A 20,615-nucleotide genomic window follows, 5' to 3' on the forward strand; every position below is an offset into this window, starting at 1 on the left:
CTTAGAGTACATGTTAAATAATTTAAATTAGAATACTTCAGAGAAAGAGCAAAGGAGCAGCGTACAGTTCAAATCTAGAGAGAACTGTCATCAGAGAAATTCTTTCTGGAATCAAAAGCCAGTAAAAAGTTTGTGGAAAAGAGTGAGGAACATGAATATTCTATCTATCTCCAAGTTACTGTTTTCTGTCTCTTTGAGAAACTATAAAATTGATTCAATTGCTGGCTTTAGAAATGTAGAAATTGCTGGCTGAGTAGCTGTGTAATATTGTAAGACCTGCATGATCAAAATGGTCAGGAAACATCATCAAAATGGTCCTTGCCTGCCTGAAACTCTACTAAGTCTCTGAAATAATCTAATCAGGCAAAAAGACAAAAATGCTGTTTTACCTTATCAAGTTTGATAGATGAAATCTGAAATCGAAGTATAATGATCCAGATAAGCCCCAGGATTAAGGTTCTGTCACCATCTACGATATTCTCAGGACCAATCACTTTTACTTGTACCTGCTAATAAACCAATATCTTTTCAGCATAAAAGTTCTCATGTCCAGTTCTCTGAAGGAGATATCTGTAACAAGCTGTTATTGAAGAGGGTGTTCAGGCTGTGTTCTTAAGGAAACAAGTTTTATGTGATCTTTTCATTTGTCTATATACCTGCGAGCTCCTATGTTCACACCCTAGCTCTCAAGTGCACCAAGGATAATTTTCAGCAAAAGCCTGGCAAAGGGACAATGGTCTCAAAGATTTAAAGTTCCTATAAGGGTTTTGAAAACTGGTGGTTAAGGAGAGGAAAGAAACAGTATTCAGTGCTCCTTTCCTCCAAAGGAGTGATGGCAGGGCAAACTCAAAGACCATCTCCTCTGTCTGGTCTCCAGCCAGCTAGTCAGCATATAGCTCTTGGGCTCACCAAACAGTACCTACTAACACCAAACACCCTACTAAACAAACCATGGCTGCTTTCTCCGTTATTAGTTAAGCAGCAAGCAGGATTGTAGTTTATGCCAAGAAGGCGATATCTCTTCAAGAAGTCTGAACTTGCTGTATTGGCTCCTGCTATCTGCATGATCACCTCTCTGGAGGGTGGACTCATATGAGAAGCGATGGTTGGCTGGTCCAGCTGGCAGAGCCTGGATGCATTTACCACTGGGCCCTACGCGGTGTGTACCCTTAGCAGACATGTGTCAGCTGGTGCCACATGCTGAACTCCATTTGTTTTGTAATTGGGAAAAAATCCAGACATTATATACTTTCCCACGTCTACCACTATGAAACCCCTCTGCTCCTTTCGAATTCATAGCACAGTTTTGTGCAATGATTTTCCAGAGAGGTCTACAATAAAATGTTTGCTCAGAAAAGAAAATAAATGACATACTAACTTGTAGCTGAAATGAAGATGCACAACTGGAATAAATAAAACCACTGCAATGACTTGCTGAAACTGTTAGAATCGGAGCTCTAAAAATCTGTTTTTATATCAGGTAGCTTCACCTTTGCCTAATGATGTTTGTTCTCCCCCAGCATCTGGGAAAACATAATATCTAGAAAGATGTAGAAGTACAGTACGTTTTCATGTAGGTGTGACTTGTTTTGGGGGAACATTAGCTGTTTATAAGTTATGTTACTCAAATAACAAAGAAATTCAAATCCGATGACTTTTTTCCTTTAGTAAACCTGGCCTGTCTTCAAAAAATATCTTATTGTATATTAGAGGGGGAAATCATAATGAACAAAATACTATAATTAGTTAGTAACATACATAAGATATTGTGATTTCTAGTATCAATATTAACTTACCTTGGATTTCAGAAATGAGATGGCTTTGCTGTTGTTCTCTAGAAAATGCACTCTCATCTTTCCCCGGTTTGGTCTGGGCAAAGCTTCTCCAGAGAGCAGCTCAAGGAGTTGCATGAGAGAGATGCCATCCTTTAAGTCTGTGTAAATATCTTCTATCTCAGTCTTTACCTGTGAAGACCAGTTGGACAATACGGACTCCGGCTGAACATTTGGCCCACAGAACCCTCTACTTCTAATACAAAACGAACAACACAGTATTGCTCTTTCACGGAGAATTCTGTATGTCAGTGCATATATGTGGAAAGCGTTGAATATTAATTCACAAAAAATGCATTTGCAGGAGGACTGACATTATTTATGAAAGTAGGCTGAAGTGAAAAAAACCCACAAAACAAAACACAAGACAGCAAAACAAAAACACACTAAAGAAAAAAGCAGGAAATTTCGAAAAATATAAAAGAATTCAGCATTTTCAAAATCAAACATTTCAGAAGTGATGACATTTTTTAGTTCAATTCAAATGAATCTTTTCAACTTTTTATTCTGAGCAATGCATTTCATTTAAAAATTGAGGTGATAGTCCCATTCAATGACTCAGTTTTTACACCATAGTCTCAACAAAGTCTGTTGCATCCTGCTAAGACTTGCGCCACCACCCAAAGTGTCCATATTTTTAGCCAGTCTCACACTAAGCGAAAGATTAAGATCTTTTACAAAAACGTATTTAATTTCTGCCAGTAGTGAGGTCACCCAGTGCTTAGGTGATACAACATGACACAGTGTGTACTCTGACCTAACAAGAACTTGCCTCGGGCGTTTCCTTTTGGCCTTATGCCACTAGCCATCAAGAAGTGACATTAAAACCATACCACACACCCAACAATAATTTACTGTGATTTTGAAATCACGATAAATAATCTTTTTGTCTTCAGAAAAAAAAAATAAAATCTGAAGTTAAGCTTTTTTAATTCAGAGAGTAGTTACATATAGGGAAAAAAAAAAAGCACAAGTAACAGACATGCACTTTTTCATTCCTGACCAGTTATTAATCAGTTTAACAGACCTTTTCTTCAGAGAAAGAAGAAAATACTGAAAGTGTAAAGGCAATTCAGAGAGACCTTAAGTCTGTACTGTGTGTGGAACAAGAATTTACAACTTTGACTGATTATCCCCATGAAAAACTCCCTGTTTAGTTGCCAACTTTTTCCATATTAAATAAACTTAAAATTCTGCCTACGGTATATTACCATAAAAAAAAGTTAATGCTGTTATATTCTGTGATGCTTCCATAGATGAAGGATAGTTCTGTTTAAATTTGTAAAAAGGCAGTCTTTTTATAGCTTCTTTAGGCCTCACCCAGCAATACTTTTAATAGCTTTGTGGCATCATTATTCTCATAAAGCCACCAATCACAGTTTGCTTAGCAATCCAATAGCATCTTTAGTGCTGGACTTGAAGTAGTCACCAGTGCAACTGAGAATACTGCAGTGGCCTGTAGCATGATCCAGTCACGTTGAAGCGTGTGTTGGAAAGCTGAGACTACATTGCTGGGAAGACCTAGATAAGCTGTCAGTCTCTGCACCGTTTCTTGCCGTATATGGTTTGGATAGCTCTTGCAGGCTTTTGTCCCCATGCTTTTATGATACATGAACAAGTACTGTGCAGGAAGTTAGTACTGACATTTTAATCTTTGAACTCGAAGCTGTTTTTAAAATGAGAAAGTATATATATAAAAAAATATATATTTATCTGTAGCTAAAGAGAAATAATTTCCTGCACCATAAAACGCCAACTTTCTGCAGGTGGCAAAACAAGAAGGTGTTTTGCAGTTCTTCTCTTATGGTAAGAAAAATAAAGTTAAAAGTTTGTTGTGCTCAGAGGCTGCCTTTGCACCAATCGCTAACTTAAAACATTACCCTTAAAAAACATTACGCTGAAAAAATGTATCTAATACTGAAACATCATATAGTAGTGATGAGCTAGAATGGAACAAAGAGGCCTTTTCCTGCTTGGTGTCACCAAAGTCCATTTTCATTAATATCAACTACAGACTCTAGAAAAAGGAATTGGTTTTGTAGTTTTGTATGATGTCATTCCCTACTGTGACACAACTACTTCATTTGTGCCTCAAATGAGTTTGTCTGCAGTCAGTATGGAGACTTTTGGAATGTGTTGGAGTTACCTTACACAAATCAACCGTACACTAGCTCTGGACCTTTTTGGAAGTCTGAGACTTACTGAAAACAAGCTGGTCTGTACTTGCAAGGTACTATGTCTGAAACTGATAGACTTAAGGCAACTTTTTCAGAGCCATTGAGCAGCAACTTGAGGTGGACTGATCAGGCAAAGTGGAAAGTCTAAAGTTTTGGCCAGGCAATTAAGAATTGAGTGTTGTTTGGGGAAATCCAGACATTTGAAGATACTTTATTTACAGGAAAAAGAAGAGCAAATAAAGATCTTCCTCTGAAACGATCACCAAGATGCAGTGGACATCACAATATGACAGGGTTATAAGGTCTATGAAAGTGAAGCCTGATTTCGGGGAAGACTGGAAACATGGACAATGGAGGCAGATGTAAGGTAAAAGATACAGCCTGGAGCACTCTGGTTAGTCAAAGCCTTCCTTGCTTGCATATATGTGTAATGACAAGAGTCAGGAAAAATATGTAAAAAATAATATTAAAAAAGAATACAGTGGGTGAAATAAATGAAATAAAAAAAACAGAAAAAAAATCCCCAAATTGAAGAAACTACCTACATTATTCTTGAAGAAAACATTGTTCATCCAGTTGGTGAAGGTCTTCTTTTGCATGGACATACGCTGCTCCTGCAGCTTTTTGATATGATCTTTTTCATATTCAGTACCCATGGTCACCTAGGAAGTCAGAAACTCCAGTGAGATGCTCAGTGCTGAAGAGATCTGCCCTGGCCAGCCACAAAAAACCAGTAACATGCCCAGTGCACATAGGGAACCCAGCCCCAACAGGTACAGGATTCAATACCACACCCAGTATAATACTTTAATTTCCTTTTGTACTTTCCCCTTTAATTTCACTCAATCTTATTTTTAACTTACTTGAGTTCTCCCTTTTAAAATGCATCTCTAGTTTCAGGATGAAAACATGACATGTATCTATGCAGCTTTACTTTCTTTCTTTCAGTATCTCCCCAGTCACTTGATCTCATCAGGAGCACCGTGATCTGAAAGCTGTCAATAACTTCCTTGAGTGTGCTGGAAGCACATGACAGAGAACTGATCTTAAACCCTGCCAGAAAGAGGGATCTGCAAATCACTTCCAATGCAGTGCTTGAAAGCATGTTATGTTCTCTGAGGACTGGCTGAGATGCTGCTGCTGGCTTTCAGACCACAGTATTTCCAACAGAAATCAAATAACTGCTTAGAAAGGAAATTGAACCAACTTGGTTCTTTCCTCTCATGAGTTAAATTTTTGCATATCTGTCACTGTAAGGATGGTGATAATGTCCATAATCACATGGACAAGATCCTAGGATGGAAGTCGGGAAGTATTATTCCTCTTCCCCGGGCTGTGTCAGACTTCTCTGCCTCATCCGTATCAGTGAAAAATCAGGCTTGTAATTCATCACAGCACCCAAGCTGAATATTCAGGAAGATTAGAAAGGAAGAGTCTTCTCTTTAGAATCTGTGACACAATAAACTGGATTTCAGCTCAACCGAATAACTCTTTTGGAATCATTTGGCTTATGGTGTAAATCTGTTAACAGCAGTGACCTTGCTGTTACGAAGGCAAGAGAAACACTTCAAAAAAAATAATCAGTGTAAGATCCATAGCTACTGACATCTTTAGTGACCAAACGTCACCTCCTTGGACTACTGCCATAATTATAAGTATTACCTGGATATAAGCCTAGCTGCAAACCCAAGAAACCTGTTGTAATGGTGGAAGAGGAGAGAGGCGTCTGCTGCTGTCAACCCACTGCAAAGAGAGAAAGGAACAAAAAATTAAAACCTCTGACAAACTGCAGAGGTGTGGAGCAGGGTGACCTGCTTCCCAAATATTCTGTGTCCATTTTGCGAAGGCCCAGTTCTGAGCTATTCTTGTCTCTGTGCCCTTTTAAGTCATAAAACATAAAATACTGAAAAAAAAACCAACATTATCTGTCTTAGTGTGAGATGATAGCAAACGGGAACGAGCAACAGCAGCTACTGCAGATGGGAAGTTGCTTGCCTGATAGTTTTCCATGTTCTAAGAAATATGAAGAATTTTGCCATTTTACAAGACGAAAAGGTGCGTCAAGTGCAGAAGCAATGATTTGTCGCTGCATTTTCTATTTTTTTTTTGGCAGATGTTTCTCAACCCCCAGTGCTTGAATTCTGCAAAACACGGCCAGCATTAAAGCCTGACAGTTCAGCAACAACACAGGGAAGGCTCACAACCATAGATGGAAGCTTTAAGAAGGAAGAATTTAGCAAAGTTTGAAATGGAACTATAAAAAAAGCCCTCACAATATTTTCTGATCTTTTGGGCTAGTTCAGAACTGCCTGCTTTCCCCATCTGGAGAGCAGATACTCACAGAACTGCCTTTCCCTGCCAGAGGGGTGATATTAACTCACTCCGATGTAATAAACCCATATAGCTAACCCATATCATAACGCCATTTCTGCATTTGCCAAATGGTTCTCAGAATGTCTGTGGGCTCTTTTTTTAAAAAGGATTGTTATCCAAGCATTGCGGCCACCCTAAACAATCACCAAACTGATTTCATTTAGGTGCAAGGGAAGCTTGTTTGTTGAGCTACTGCCTCACGGAACAGCTCACCTGTTTTATTAAATTAAGTTAGAAATCCTCTCTGCATCGGTAGGTGATTACCTGAAGCCAGATCTGTAATAGATTATCTGCATTTGCAGGATGTAAAGGCAGTGCTAAGAGTCAAATATGGCTATAATGGTACATCGCAGAAAAAAGACCAAAGAACATTTGAAAAAAAAAATAAAGAAAAAGAAAAAAGGACTTACTCAGGTTTGGAGGAACTCCTTTCTGACATTCAGTAGTTGGTGATTCAGGAGAATGACTTTCAGTTGTCGATCCACTCCTATTCCTATGTTCAGCTCGCTGTTTTCAAGCAAAACAACCTTTGAATTCAGGAACAGAGGCCAGGTATTTATGATCTACCTATGAACCTTTCATCTGATCTAAAGGGAATAACCCATCAGAACACAATGAGGAAAGGTTGACACAGGCCTTGTCCAATTCTTATGCTCAAAAATAATGTATGAACAGCACCAAAATTGCTGTAACACAGTGAAAACAGTCGTCTTCCACCATGCTGATGCTTTGGTAAAGAGCATCTTTCACATTTTCACTGGAGGCTCTGACTGATCACAGGCTGCTTTTCTAAAGGGATTCTTACCTGGGAAATCGAACCCGACAACCGAGTCTGAAAATGAAAGCACAGCAGAGGGTACAAAGGTCAGAGCGATTCCCAAGTGGTTAAATTGGGATACGGCAAATGAGAAGGTGAAATTGTGAAGTGCTGGGAATTTGCCATTCACTTCTTTGAGGAAGCTCATGTGCACAGATCCCTGCTGCTGGCAGGGTGAACTGGGATCAAGCTGGCAGTGCCAGCTGCTTCTGAAGTTTACTATTGATGGACTTCTCATTAATAACAAAAGGGAAAATAATTCTGATAACTTATATAGCAGTGAGTCCTTTCTGCCACTTACAAGGTTGCACTAGCACAGAACACATTGCCCTGGCATCACTGCCAGGAATCAGAAGGTTGGTGCTGGGAATCACTGCTAGAAGCAGGCAGGCATCTGAAATCAGAAGCTGTGAGTGAAGGTGTCCAGCTCAGAGATGAGGTAAGGGAATAACAGTCTTTTCCCTTCTGGTAAGTGTAGTTTATTTTGCATCCAAAAGTGATAGGAGGAAATACATAAGAAATGAACAACTCCCCACAAAACTCAGTACAGATAAAACTTGAACAACAAAATCTGTATTGTCATACACACCCTAGAGAAATGTCATACATAGTGTCACGTAAGACAGCTGAAAATAAAAAATTGAATACATATGTTACAGGTATCACTCAACATATTCCCTCCAAATTCCTGGACTTGCATTCACCAGCCAACTAATACAATGCAATTCTTAATGATCATTAAATAGGAATAGGATGATAGGAGGAAAGGGACATAAATTCAGCAACTGTTTACATCTCTTCTGTAAGCTCATTGCCTGGTTATAATTCCACTTGTCTCTTTTTTTGTCTTGCTTTATTTATTCCTATGCTCTTCTAAAGGTAAGATTATAGGCTGTTGGCTTAAATCTGGTACAGGTTGGTTAGGTTGTGTGTGTTGAGAAAATGTCTTTGCTCCTATCAAATAGAAGGCAGAGGACGAGGAGGCGAATTGGCCCTGGATATGGGCATTTATCCCTATTGCAAGTTAATTATTATCTAAACGATTAAACATGTGAAACACTGGCTTTGCTTTTTATGACAATACAAGACAATCAATGATGCGGTATGAAATTTCACTAACTCCTGAATACCTATCTCCATTTGTAGTATCTATCTACAGCTCAAAGTTGAAATAGTGAACATTTATGTGATACTGATAAATAAAGCCATTTCCTCAGTTATTTATACCCTGACAAGGTAAGAGGAAGGGCACAAAAATGTTTGTGTGCAGTTTCTGGAGGGACCAGGAAAAAAAATCACCCCTCCAGGCTAATTATGGGCCCTGTCTTGCTGCCTCCGCAGGGAAGGGGAGCCTTGCCAGCGACCTCAGGAAGGAGAAGGGCCCAAAGAGCTGCCTCCCCTGGCCCTGTGTTCAGTCTGAAGTGCCTTTCCACGATGGCAGCAGCATTTTTTTTCTTAACAGGAAGGACCCTGATGTGGGATTCCCTTCTGCAAAGCAGGAGCCACGCTAAGAGGTGTCAGGGTTTTTTTAGCACCCTTTCTTATCTGCCTGCAATCTTGTTCTGCTTAAGAGGGAAACAGAGACTGTGGAGATCAAACTGACCTCATGCCCAAGCAGCCCCAAAGCTCTTCTGCCCCCAGCCTTTACCCCACTGTTCTTTAGCTCCTGGCAACACCATGTAGAACAAAGAGGGATGTCACGCTTCCTTTCTACCTATTTAATTTTTTTTTTTTTTTAAATATAGTCATCCTCCTCCTCTCACAAAAAGTATCTGAATTCCCAGCTCCTCTCTAAGACGGGAAGAAATGTTTAATCCCCCTGTCATCAAGAGCATAAAAACGACAGCCGCAGGACCAGCAGAGTGTTGCAGATGTGGAGTTTCCTGCTCCCACTCCCACCCCTGACCCGCGTGAGGGCTGATCACCATGAGCTTTCCCAGGACAGCAGAGCCTTGGTCCTGTGGAGGCCTCCCTGGCCCCGCTCTCCAGGCGGCAGCACTGGTTTGCTCCCGTCATTGCCCTCGCCCTCCAGGATGGAGGAGTCTGCCAGAGGGGAATACATTCGCACAGGAGGGTACAGGTGCCTTCGCGTGCCAAAGTGTCCCTACATAAGGCCATTCCCAGCTGACAGTCCTGTAACTAAAAGAGCCCTTCATTGTACCAAGCCACTACATGCATGCTCTGAGCTGTCAGAGCAAAGCCAGCTCCAGACTAAAAGCCACGTGGCCATACTCATGCCTGCTTTTACAGAGGGCTGAATTTATTCCTGTGGCGCAGGTGGAAGGTTGGGCACAGCCCGTCACCCTCCATTACGTATGCTTTGCATACACGCGGTCCTAAAGGTACGTGAAAATCTTATCTGATCTCTGCTAAAGAGAAGGTTCTCCAAATCTCAAAGAAAATAAGTATGTTAAGTGCAAACACATGCATGACAGCTCAGCCCTCTACCCCCCACCGTGTCTCCAGCCATGTTGCTTCCACATGTAAGACTCTCAAAACAACAAACATCTGGGCCTTGACTCTGCAGAGTAGGAAGGCAGACCCCCCTCACAGCCATGGTCTTGTAGTCCCCAACATGTCCAGTAAGTACAGAAACTAATCTGCTGCCTGGGGCCAGCAGACCAGGTCCCACAGGTAGCCCTCCCCTCTGCCACCCTCCCCAGCTTCAGCAAACAGCTGATCAGTCTCATCAAAGCAGTGTGGACACAGGTGAGACGAATCGCGATCCCAGAATATTTCCTAACCGCATCTTGAATTACAGCAAATCTTAGACCTCATCGTGGCACAGAGGAGCTATGCTTTGGATACTGAGAACACCGGAGAGCAGCAGGTAGTCATTATTGCATGAAACTCTTTGCTCATTTGGGATACTAAGGCTGAAGAAAAGTTGGGGAGTTGGTCAAAAGCAGCTTAGGAGAGGCGTGGAGACCTCCAGCTGTCAGTCTGCGCAGATTCCCTGCTTTCACAGGCCTCTCAGCTGAACTTTGTCCCTAAATAGCCAAATACTTCTCTCAGCTTCTCTCCCTGAGGGGCTCCAGCTCCTCAGCCCCAGGCACACCCCGCCTCTGCCCCCCACATACCTGCCTTCCCAGCGCTGCCGTCACCAGCTGCTCCGGGGTGCCACCCACCCGAGGGCAGGGGGGGTCCCTGGTGGATGGAGCCCCAGCTCCTCTTACAGCTTAGCTCTGCCTGGGAGGATCTAAACCGACATCCCAGAATGCTGGGTTGTTATAAACCTCAGCCTTCCCATGCTCTAGTCTAAACTAGAAGTTGCTTTTCTCTTTGAATAGTTGGCTGGCGGCGACATGACATCAACAGGGAGCAGAATTCAAGCAGAACAGTCAAATTACATCATCCAAAGGAACTGGAGCCCCTCACTGCATTTGAAAAAGAGGACAGCTTAAAGCAAAATCAGATGGATTTATTTTTCCTGGCACGAAGAAGTTCAGTCATCTTTTTCAAACAGAAAATATACGTTTGCTTGTTTAGTCATGAATTAAAGACATTTTCTCCTTGGAGCTGTTTATATTTTCTTGAAATTTTCCTTCTGTTTCTGAACCTCAAACAGTTAACATAAGACCTTCAAAGGTTTTGTGTGATGAACACATGGGACAGAGGACTTTAATTCTCTTTCCATTTCATACAAACATAGATAAAGGATTTCAAGTGACAGAATAGCCTTACTATTTTGAACATGATACTGAAAACGGGCCTTAGAAATCACTGCATTGGCAATGTTGGATCCAACTAGTGTATTTTTATCAAATTGTTCAGATTTTTTGGTTTTTATTCATTGCTACTAAGAAAGACCACTGCACGAGGGCAAAACTACTAATCCTTTACAGCTGTATTTTAGGGGGTTATGTGTGTATTGAAGTGATAAAGCATTTAGCTCTATTTATTGATGAAACAAGAGTTGCGAGATTTACACGCAGACCGGCTCCCAGCACCCCCAGTGCCAGCGTACTGCACCCTACCCGCAGGGACGGCATACCCCACGGTGTGCTCATAGGTTTTGGTCCCCCACTGCCCCAATCAGCAGATTACCGATTGCAATCATGCCTCCCTCCCAGTCCAGACTTCATTGTGAAGGCCACCCAGTCACGTGGAATGATTGGAGGTAGTTGTCAAAAGACGTATAGCGTTGTATAAACAGTTAATATTAAGGGTGCAAATTTTAGCAGACGAGGTAAGACAGGGTAGTGTAAAATGAAGAAAAATTGCAATTGCTCTCCTTTGTAGGCTAAAATCAAGCCCTGAACTTCTTGGTTATAGTTACGCTGTTGGTTTATTTCTTACTTTCAGACTAGACAAAAAATTAATGCATTTGGAGAAAAAAAAACCAACACAGAATGATCCAAAATAGGAAATCACTAAGCATAAGCAGCATCTTTCATCAGTTTCTTGTTTAAAATGTATAAAAAACGATAATCATACATAGAAATATTACAGTGCACCTGAAATACAGCATACGGTGAGAGATACATACCATCCATGTAAAATGAGCTATTTTCATTACTATGAAATCTTCAGAGCTCCAGACTGAAGTGGAACACAGGATGCCAAGCTAGCAACACCTTGGAAAGAACATGGACAAGCTCCATCTCAAAGAACAGGTGGGAGAACACGTTAGAATTGGCATTAATGGGTTTCCGGTACTCACTGGACCAGAAGGTAACCGTGAGTCCACAGTCTGTCACCAGGTACAAATCTGTGCCACCACGAAGTCCTATGGGGAAAGGGAGAGGAACTCATCTCAATACCACGGTTTCCACGAGAGAAGATATTTTTCCCCTCGAGGTCAGAAAAGCTGCATAGATACAGGACTTCTGAATATAATTGTGCAAAACACATACACCTCCTCCTGGCTGTGTTTTGATCACAACAGGTGTTTGCTGGGCTTGGGCATTTATTCCCAGAAGGCAGCTCATCGCCATGAATCCCAAGCAAAGAGAGGCACCTTCAGCAGATGTTTGTTCATCTGCTTAAGCAGGGCAAGGCAGCCAGCTCTTTCTCCTGGGGTTTCCTACCCAAGACAGGCAGGCTAGCCCACGGACGAAGCTTTCTAAAAGGTCCTCTGCACTCACAGTTAGTACTTGCAGCATGATACAGCGTTGGGTGAGAGAAGATCAGAATAAAGTAGCGTCTGCTTCAAAGCCTTTACAAATACACCAAACATGGGAGCCAATAACAAAGTCTGGAGAAACTAAATGGCATGGCAGGCATACATAGAAATATTTCACAGTTTAAGGGTGCCAAATATTAGAAGTAATAATTACTACAAAACTTACAGTTGAACTAGTAGTGTAGATATTCATCCAGTTTTCCAAACATAAACTGTGGATTAGAGCAAAACATCTAACCATGAAGCGTGCTGCAAATTTTTCAAAGTCTGAAATGCCTTGTATGTGGAGTATGTAAAACAACATTCTACTAAAAAAACCCAAACCCCCACGAATTTTTAAAACTACATCTTCTCTGAACCAGTTCTGACTTTTATAAGGATCAGCTCAAATGAGTCACTGCAACTCAACAGCAGCGTGGCCTCCAGGAACCCACGACATACTGTTTGCAGGGGAGACACTTTCATGTGACATAGGGGGTGACCACCAGCAGCACGACCATCCCAGCTTGCTAACGCTGCTACATACAAACCCTTCTAACTCTACAGCAACTTGGATTTGCTACTAGTAGGAGCAGTAGCTAATCGGAGGATCCTGGTGGCACAGATGTTATCTTTGGAGACACTTCAAGTAAGTTATGTGTATACAGGAGGAAAGGAGTGGGAGGAATTAATTTAAGCACAACATTAATGTGAATGTTCTATTGATATCATTGGTTATTTGTAAGTAGTAGGTAGCACAGTGTGACAGATGCCCTTGGATTTTTTGGGACAAACATATCAACAAAGTAATTTTTGCTAAACTGCTATTTAATCCACTCTTATTTTTCAAGGTTAGTGCCCCACTGAAGTCAAGAAAGCGTCTCCTCAGCTTAAGCTTCAAGCTTTCAATCCACACAGGAAGTTTTTGATTTATCTTCCATGCTTGGACTTTAAGAAATTTCCATGCTTAGACATTAAGAAATTCCAAAATTACATTCTGCTATAAAAAGCTAATTATGAAGAGGTGCGGGATATTTTTTTTCTTCTTCCTTCTTTAAAAATATCAATTTAATTCTGGTGTCAAGCCTTGGCGTGGACAGTAATTTCAGCAACAAGTTCAAGGACACAGAAGAGAAATAGGCATAACCTATTATGGATACATAAACCGAGGTGGGAAAATAAGCAGCTTGCCAAATAGCTCCTATGCCTATGAGCCTTAAGTAGCAGGATTATAAAATTCTAGTCACTGAAAGATTACCTTCTAGAAAGAAGCTTACAAAAGAAAATCTCAGGTAGTTCAATATTAGTTTATTAAATCAGCAATTTTTATCACCACTTTCTAAAAATGATTACAAAGCATATTAAAATATATTACAGTATCTGCAAGGAATTTATTGTGTAATAAAAGTGCAACGATAATGAACTTACAACTTTGTTTGCCTAGTTGGACAAACTGAAGCACACTGCACAGATCAAGCCTTCCCTCAAAAATTAGAGTGCCTTTGAAGTGAAAAATACAGTGTTTAACAAAAATATTAGGAAAGGTGAGCATGTGAAGTTGAAAACAAATTTCGTGTACATTCTCTCAGTGCTAAGTTACACATACGCATCAAATCATACACTTCAAACTCGGCTTGAACTACAACAGCATAAAAAGCAGTGCACGTTGTGAAGGGAAAGAAGTGAGAAGAAGAAAAAGAGGGCACATTTCAAGTACTGGAGATGAATGATGATGTTGAAAGTCAGGGACTGGATACTGCTGCTTTGAGACCGTGTTCCTCACAAATCCATACCATCCCCAGCTAACAACTGGGACCTCACCCTGACCTACAAATCTTTGTAAACTCACCATTTTCAAGCTGTCACAGCTTTAAAAGACTCTCACTGTCCTGTAGTGTGGTTATGAGCAGCAGCCCCAGGTTTTCTGTTCCAATCTACAACAAAATTCTAATTACTTTTTGTGGGAACAGAATTAGGGCTAGGAATTAAAACTCTGTTGTGGAATAGCTGCAGAAGAGGCAAAAGCAGCAGTCCCTACGTTGGTTTATGGCAGCAGTCTACACCAGTGGGCACTGATTTCACAGGATGAATTATTGACAGTTTTGAATGGTCTTGCAGCAAATGTAATCAAAATCCTAGGCATAAAAAGGCCAACAAATCCAACATCTTAGTCTTTCTTCAGCAGGTATTAGTAACATCAAACCGAACACCAAAGGCTACCTCATATTGCTGTTCCCAATAACTACTTTGAGCACTATTTCATGAGAGAAGGCAATCCTGCTCACTTCTCATGCTCCTAACACATAGACTCACTAACTCCACAGAACAGTATCCAAACTGTTGTGTGTGGCTGGTTTGACTAACTGGACAGGCTTGCAGATCTGACAAGCCAGAGAGCCAGGAAGGCAAATGGAGTAGGCCCACAGGTAGGTGAGGAGGTAGTGAGAAAAAAGGACCCTTCCCCTGAGCAACAGCAACCTACTATATCAGTTTAGCTGTGCAAGAAGCTGCTGTTTAAAGTCCAGATGAAATGTACTTTATTCCTATCGACCAAGGACAATGCTAGTGCACTGCACCACATGTCTAGAAATACATTTATGCATGTAGCTTTACATGCCAATCCTGAAGCACTTCTACTCCTCCAGATAAAGAGAGAAAATCCACCTCTACTCCTATACGTGCTTTGTGCATTCCCCTTCCAAATTCTACAGGAAAACCAAAGCAAAATATTTCAACCCCATCTAGACAAAATATTTTAACTTATCAAAATGATGCATTTCAATTTGTCTCCCCTACACCCAAGTTAGCACACTGTCATGGAGACTGAAGAAAAGGCTGTGTTCTCCATTTTACTACCAATAAAGCTAGAATGATAAAGTCACTGAGAAACTATCCTGCTTCTCTCACTGAAAGAAGATGTTTCTACTGGCGTGGGATCACATGACTCCAATGCATTTGGAACATCACCCCTGGAAGCTACACACAGTGAGAACTCAAAACACGGTCTCACCCCTGGAACTCTGTGCTGCTGAAGAGCGAGGTAAGGCAGGCAGACAGAAGATGAGCATCTTCCCAGATCCTCTCAGCTTTGCCCACACTACAGTAGTCACAATACACAAAGCTTACTTTCGTTCTCCTGGTTGCTTTCCCTATTAAGCTAGCCAGGTTGGTCATTAGCATATGAATTTTTTTCTGACTGCAGACACTACACACAAACAAGCATACATTACTACATCTGCAGCCCATTTTTTTAAAAAACAGCTCCTGCAATGTCTATAGACTACTTTTTGTTCAATCAAAAATAAATTACATAGAAAATCAGTTACTCTGCAGATGTACAGTCACACAGATAGACTCACAGTCAAGTTTCACAGCTCTACTAAAGCGCACAGAGATGCGCTAAGGCTAATTTGGGTCCTAATTTGTGTCTAACAGAAATAAAGTTGGTATGCTTGAATGATATGAGAAAAACCTAAGAATTAAAAAATAAAAAAAAAAATAATCAAGCAAGTCCTCAAGAACAATTTAACCATGCCAGGATATCCTTGATACAGGCCTGGAAGGCTGGCAAGGTAAAGGTGTTCTTCTGTCATTACTTAAAATAGTTTCATTGTTTTCCCGTGGTACAGCCCTGGCAAAGTTCAAAGTAATTTCACATCAGAATAGAACAGATGCAGAAAGATAAGAGGTCTGGAAAGATCTGAAGTATTAAACCTGACTGACAACCTACAAATGTACGATTTGAAAAAACAAGCTGAGGCTCTTCTTAGGTCATGTACAAATCCGAACATGTAAGTGTGACTAAAATCTTAACTGGGAGACAATACCCAAACTACTTCCCTCCCCACCCCTACTGCAAGGATGCTAAAACACTTCTCGGCTTGCTCCGTCTCACAAGGCACTACTGCTACCACTTACTGAGACTCAAAGAAAAAGTAGTCAAAACTACAGTACCTGTGATGTGTAGGGTATTTCATACTACAAACGGAATACAAGTCAATTCCTGCTCACATGCATAAAGCAAAACTGACTGCCAAGTTTGATTTTAGAAAAGAACTGGCCCTCCCTGAAAGACTCAAGTTCACAGGGCCAAAAATTCGCGTTCTTTTAAGGTACTGATAAAAATCAGTTGTAAGCAGCCGATGTGTTCAACTTTGATTGTGTTGTTAGAAAAATTAATGTTTCTTAAGCATCCATTCCTTTCACGGATTGTTTTCAATAAAGGAATAATATGTGGAGGGACCAGTCATTTATTACAATCAATGTAAAGATGCCTGTTAGCCTCCCCATCTTTCAAATCTGCCACCAAAAGAATCCACTCTCTTTTGTGGTTGTCAGCTACATGTTGGCAAAACAAAGAGTTTAGAACTTTTCTTAAAAATATTATATATAAAAAAAATATAGAGATAACTGTATAATTATCTGTAAATAGAAAGTAATACCAATGAAAATTTCCCGAGACAATTTGATGTGCTTTGAAGAGGCTGACTTTGAGCAATGCGCCTTTTCTGAACAGAAAGTGAGGCTTGATTCCAATAGAAACGTGATTTTGGTTTTTTTTTTTTAAAGCTTATGAAAACATTCTGCTGTCACTTTGAACAATTCAGGAATTTATTGGCTGCAGAGCAGCTAAACTGAAAGCTCAAAAGAGACTACAAATCCAAGGAACAAAGAACATTAGTTCTTCTAATGATAATACTGAGTATATAGTGCTGCATAAAACTGGAGAAGCAGTTCTAACAAGACACAATGATGACAGATTGAACAATTTTAATATTTTGCAGTTTTAGCTATAATCAAGTTTTAAAACAAGTCTGCTCATATTCTGAGCACTTAAAAGACTCTCTCCATTACTCTTCTCTCTTCTTCTGCCCTCAAATTAAATAAAGAAAAAAGAACAAAAATAAAATTTCCTTCAACTATAGAGATGCTGATATTCACTCAATGCCTAAAGTATGTTTCTAGCATAGAAAACGTTCCTTGCATAGGCAGGTGAATTTAACATTTAGAGCTTCCTTGCACTATTTAAAACAGTTTGGAGAAACTTACAGTTGGTAAAAGTATTTAGTTTTGGTGAAGGTCAGTGATTTATATACATGGTCTTTTCTGCTTTATGATTGTAAAGGCAGCAAGACATGGAAGCAGGACTACAGAAACATTTTCACCTTACCATCACACATTATGATAGATCTATACAAGGCACTTGTGATAAGCATGTCTCAGTGAAGGTCAGCAGGGACAAGTACGTGAATGTTTCCCTGCTACTATGCTTCTAATTTCAGTAACTTGCATGAAATGTGCTGTGAGGTTTAAGGATCTAAGCCTAATTTCAAATTTTGGTGGTTTCAACACAGAAAGATTTCCAAAATCCTCATTCTTCTCCTTGCACTTTTCACTCTGCTGTCTGCAAAGGTTTCCTATGAGATGGTGGCACCAGGTGGGAAGGTAGCGTGCCAGGAAGTTCATATCCATCCAGTTTAATCTTGATGAGATGTTTTGCTAATGCAAACTCCTCATCATCCAACATCCCATCACCATCACAGTCTGCAAGTTTCCAGATCTTCCCCAAGACACTGTTGGGTAGTTTAGAAGTCACCATCTCTTTCTTTGCACTGATCCCAGATATTTTGCCATTGATTGGTGACAGAGTGTAGAAAATCTCATCATAAGCAGGTTTATCTTTGGCAACAACCCATTCATCTTCATCAGCTCCTTCCTTAACACCTTCTCCATATCCATGGCCAAAGGGTCCTGCCATGGTGCCATCAAATGCACCACCATGTACCATCTCTGTGGGCATATTGCTCTCTTCCTGGCTGATCAGGCTCATCAGGGAGGCGATTTTGTTGGCCAGCATGTTATCCACAGCTTCAATTAGCTTCGGTTTCAAAGAGTGAAATTTAGTGAAGTCACAAGTCTCCAACAGCTCCTGTCAATGACAAGGGTTTCAGTGACAGCAGTTAGAAAAACTTCCAATACACTGAAACAGGTTAAGGCATGGGCTTTAAATTAAAATAGTCTGTTATCTTTTGAAGCAGTTTCTATAACTGAAACCCCTCTTGAAGGGGAAGCAAAGCTGACACATGTATCATACACCTAATATACTGGTGAAATACACTAAGACAATTTTTCAACAGTGTATGAGCTGGTCTATTAAATTACATTTACAATACAATTTTCAAAGCAGCAAAGCAGAAAAACATGGCAGTTGATGAATGTTACCTAACAACTTTCCCTTTGGTGATTTTCTTCCAAACATCAAAGAAGGTATGCAAGTAGGCCCTCAGTTCTGCTAGCACTTATGCAAGTGTTTAAGTTAAAAATAAATACAAGAATTTGCAGGATTGATCTGACTTTGTAGATTAAACTTCTTATTTGTGGTTAGGTCATAAAATGTCCTTTACCAATAAAGAAAAACTGAGTTGGGATACTTATAGAAGTGCTGCCAGAACTCATAAGTCCCATGGTCCCTGCTGAGTTTTCATCTTGTCCGTAAACTTCTACTAACCTCAACAAGATGTTTAACTAGGTGATATGTGCTATTTCAACACAAGTCCAAGCATGTTTTATACCAGAGCACTGAAAAATTAAAAACGCTTTAGGCAATTATTAAATGATTTCTACATGCAAAATGATAGCCAGGAAGAAAGAGTTACAGTGGAAACTGTTAAAAAAACCCAAACGCAACCCCCTAAGTCCCCTCTCAAAATGCTGTTAAACTGCTTTGACAAATCACATCTGTCTCAGGGACCTGCTCCCATACATAGCAGAACTATAGCGATATGAACCCAAGAAAACTGAAGCACAGGAGTGGCTTTGCCCATGCACACAGAACTTCGGATTTCTTAGAGGAAAACTGCCAACCAGCAACCGTCACTGTTCAGGTGACATTTATACACAATCACCTGATTTACAGCAACCGATCAGGATAAATTTATGATACGCAATAGATCTTAGAAAGCAAAGGTCAAATCTGCTATCTGTTTTGGCACAATTTTGTTTTCTCACCATTTTAATCCTCATTACAGGAGTGACTGATCTCTCATGCATATATTTGCTGCCATCTGCTGTTGAGGCTTAACGACATGCACTATTAGTTTTATAAAGTTCCATTCAAATTTTGTTTCAATATACAAATTGACAAATGATCACCTCTCATTTTCTCATTCCCCATCACCAAGAAAAGTGTCAAGGAAAGAAAGAGTCAACTTTTTCCAGACAACCCCCTTTTAAAACCTAACTCATGAAACCTTCCAACAATCCTGCCTAAAAAACTTAGCTGAAATAGACCTGTGCTTCATCTATAATTTACTGTCTCATGCCAATAATTGATTTCCACGTTAAATATTTAATTCATAAAAGAAACCTGTGCATCCCTATAGATAGGTTAATCAGACAGTCATCACTATGATGAGCAGTGGAAATGTACCACATAAACTGTAAGAATGATACACAAGCGTCAATCTGTAAAACATTGTCCATCGCACTCATCACTAGCCCATGGTCAGACCAAACTTCTGTCCTACCTCTTCCAATTCAGCAATCCTGCTGGAAAGTATTATTTCAGAGGAACTATAATCTATCAGCTTACCTGCATTTTCTTGACTTCAGGGAAGTCCCCTGCTGAGATATGGTATTCCCTTTGCAGTTGGATGTAGATTTCTGGTAATCTGCTGATCAGTTCCTTCTTCTTGTTCTCTTTTCCAAATACAGAGGGCATTTCTTTTTTCAGATAACTGATGATATAAGCATGAACCTAAGAAGCAGCAAAAATAAAATCAATACTACTGTTTACCTACACTTAGCATTAGTGTTCTTTACCCAGGTCATGAAAAGAAACAAACAATATGCTTCCCTAAGTCAGCTCAAGGATAAGATATTATCAATGATTGCTTCTGGAACTTCATGTTTATATGAACAGTTATCAACTAGCTTTTGCTCCTTTCGGCATTCCTTGAGGGGCAGAGAGAAAGCAAACACATTTAAAAGAAATACAGATGTACATTTGCAGTTTAAGAAACAGCATGGTACAGCATTCTATCAGTACCAACAGTCAGAGCAAAAGTAAGGCCCCAAAACCATGTCCTGACACTGCATGCATGGATCATACACAGAACACCAGCCATACCAGTCCATCTGTCTCAGTGGTAGAGATTTGTAACTCCATTTGCCTCACTAATTATTGTGAGAGGCAATGGGATAATGTCTCAAGTAATCCAAGTGAACTAAGTGGCAGAGCTATCTAATCGAAGTGACGCTGCGTTCCTTCCTATTTACTCCCAGAAAAGTGAGTACCTATAGTCTATATTTAT

At 40.3% G+C, this 20,615-nt stretch overlaps 2 protein-coding genes across 2 annotated transcripts in view; both read right to left on the reverse strand.

The window, feature by feature from the left end:
* SPTBN5 (spectrin beta, non-erythrocytic 5) overlaps positions 1-4,795 on the reverse strand; it is a 97,797-nt gene extending 93,002 nt beyond the window's left edge. Inside the window, exons 1-3 of the mRNA XM_074584643.1 lie at positions 4,555-4,795; positions 1,797-1,964; positions 390-509 (exon numbers count right to left, since the gene is read on the reverse strand). Of these exons, the coding sequence (XP_074440744.1) occupies positions 390-509; positions 1,797-1,964; positions 4,555-4,665 (399 nt within the window). The 5' untranslated portion in view covers positions 4,666-4,795. The remainder of the gene's footprint in view (positions 1-389; positions 510-1,796; positions 1,965-4,554) is intronic.
* An 8,799-nt stretch (positions 4,796-13,594) lies between these two features.
* Positions 13,595-20,615, reverse strand: part of EHD4 (EH domain containing 4) — a 32,464-nt gene continuing 25,443 nt past the window's right edge. The window contains exons 5-6 of the mRNA XM_074584644.1: positions 19,895-20,059; positions 13,595-18,232 (exon numbers count right to left, since the gene is read on the reverse strand). Coding sequence (XP_074440745.1) covers positions 17,696-18,232; positions 19,895-20,059 — 702 coding nt within the window. The 3' untranslated portion in view covers positions 13,595-17,695. The remainder of the gene's footprint in view (positions 18,233-19,894; positions 20,060-20,615) is intronic.

Source organism: Larus michahellis, chromosome 4 (assembly GCF_964199755.1).
Source record: "Larus michahellis chromosome 4, bLarMic1.1, whole genome shotgun sequence".
NCBI classification, from domain to species: Eukaryota; Metazoa; Chordata; class Aves; order Charadriiformes; family Laridae; genus Larus; species Larus michahellis.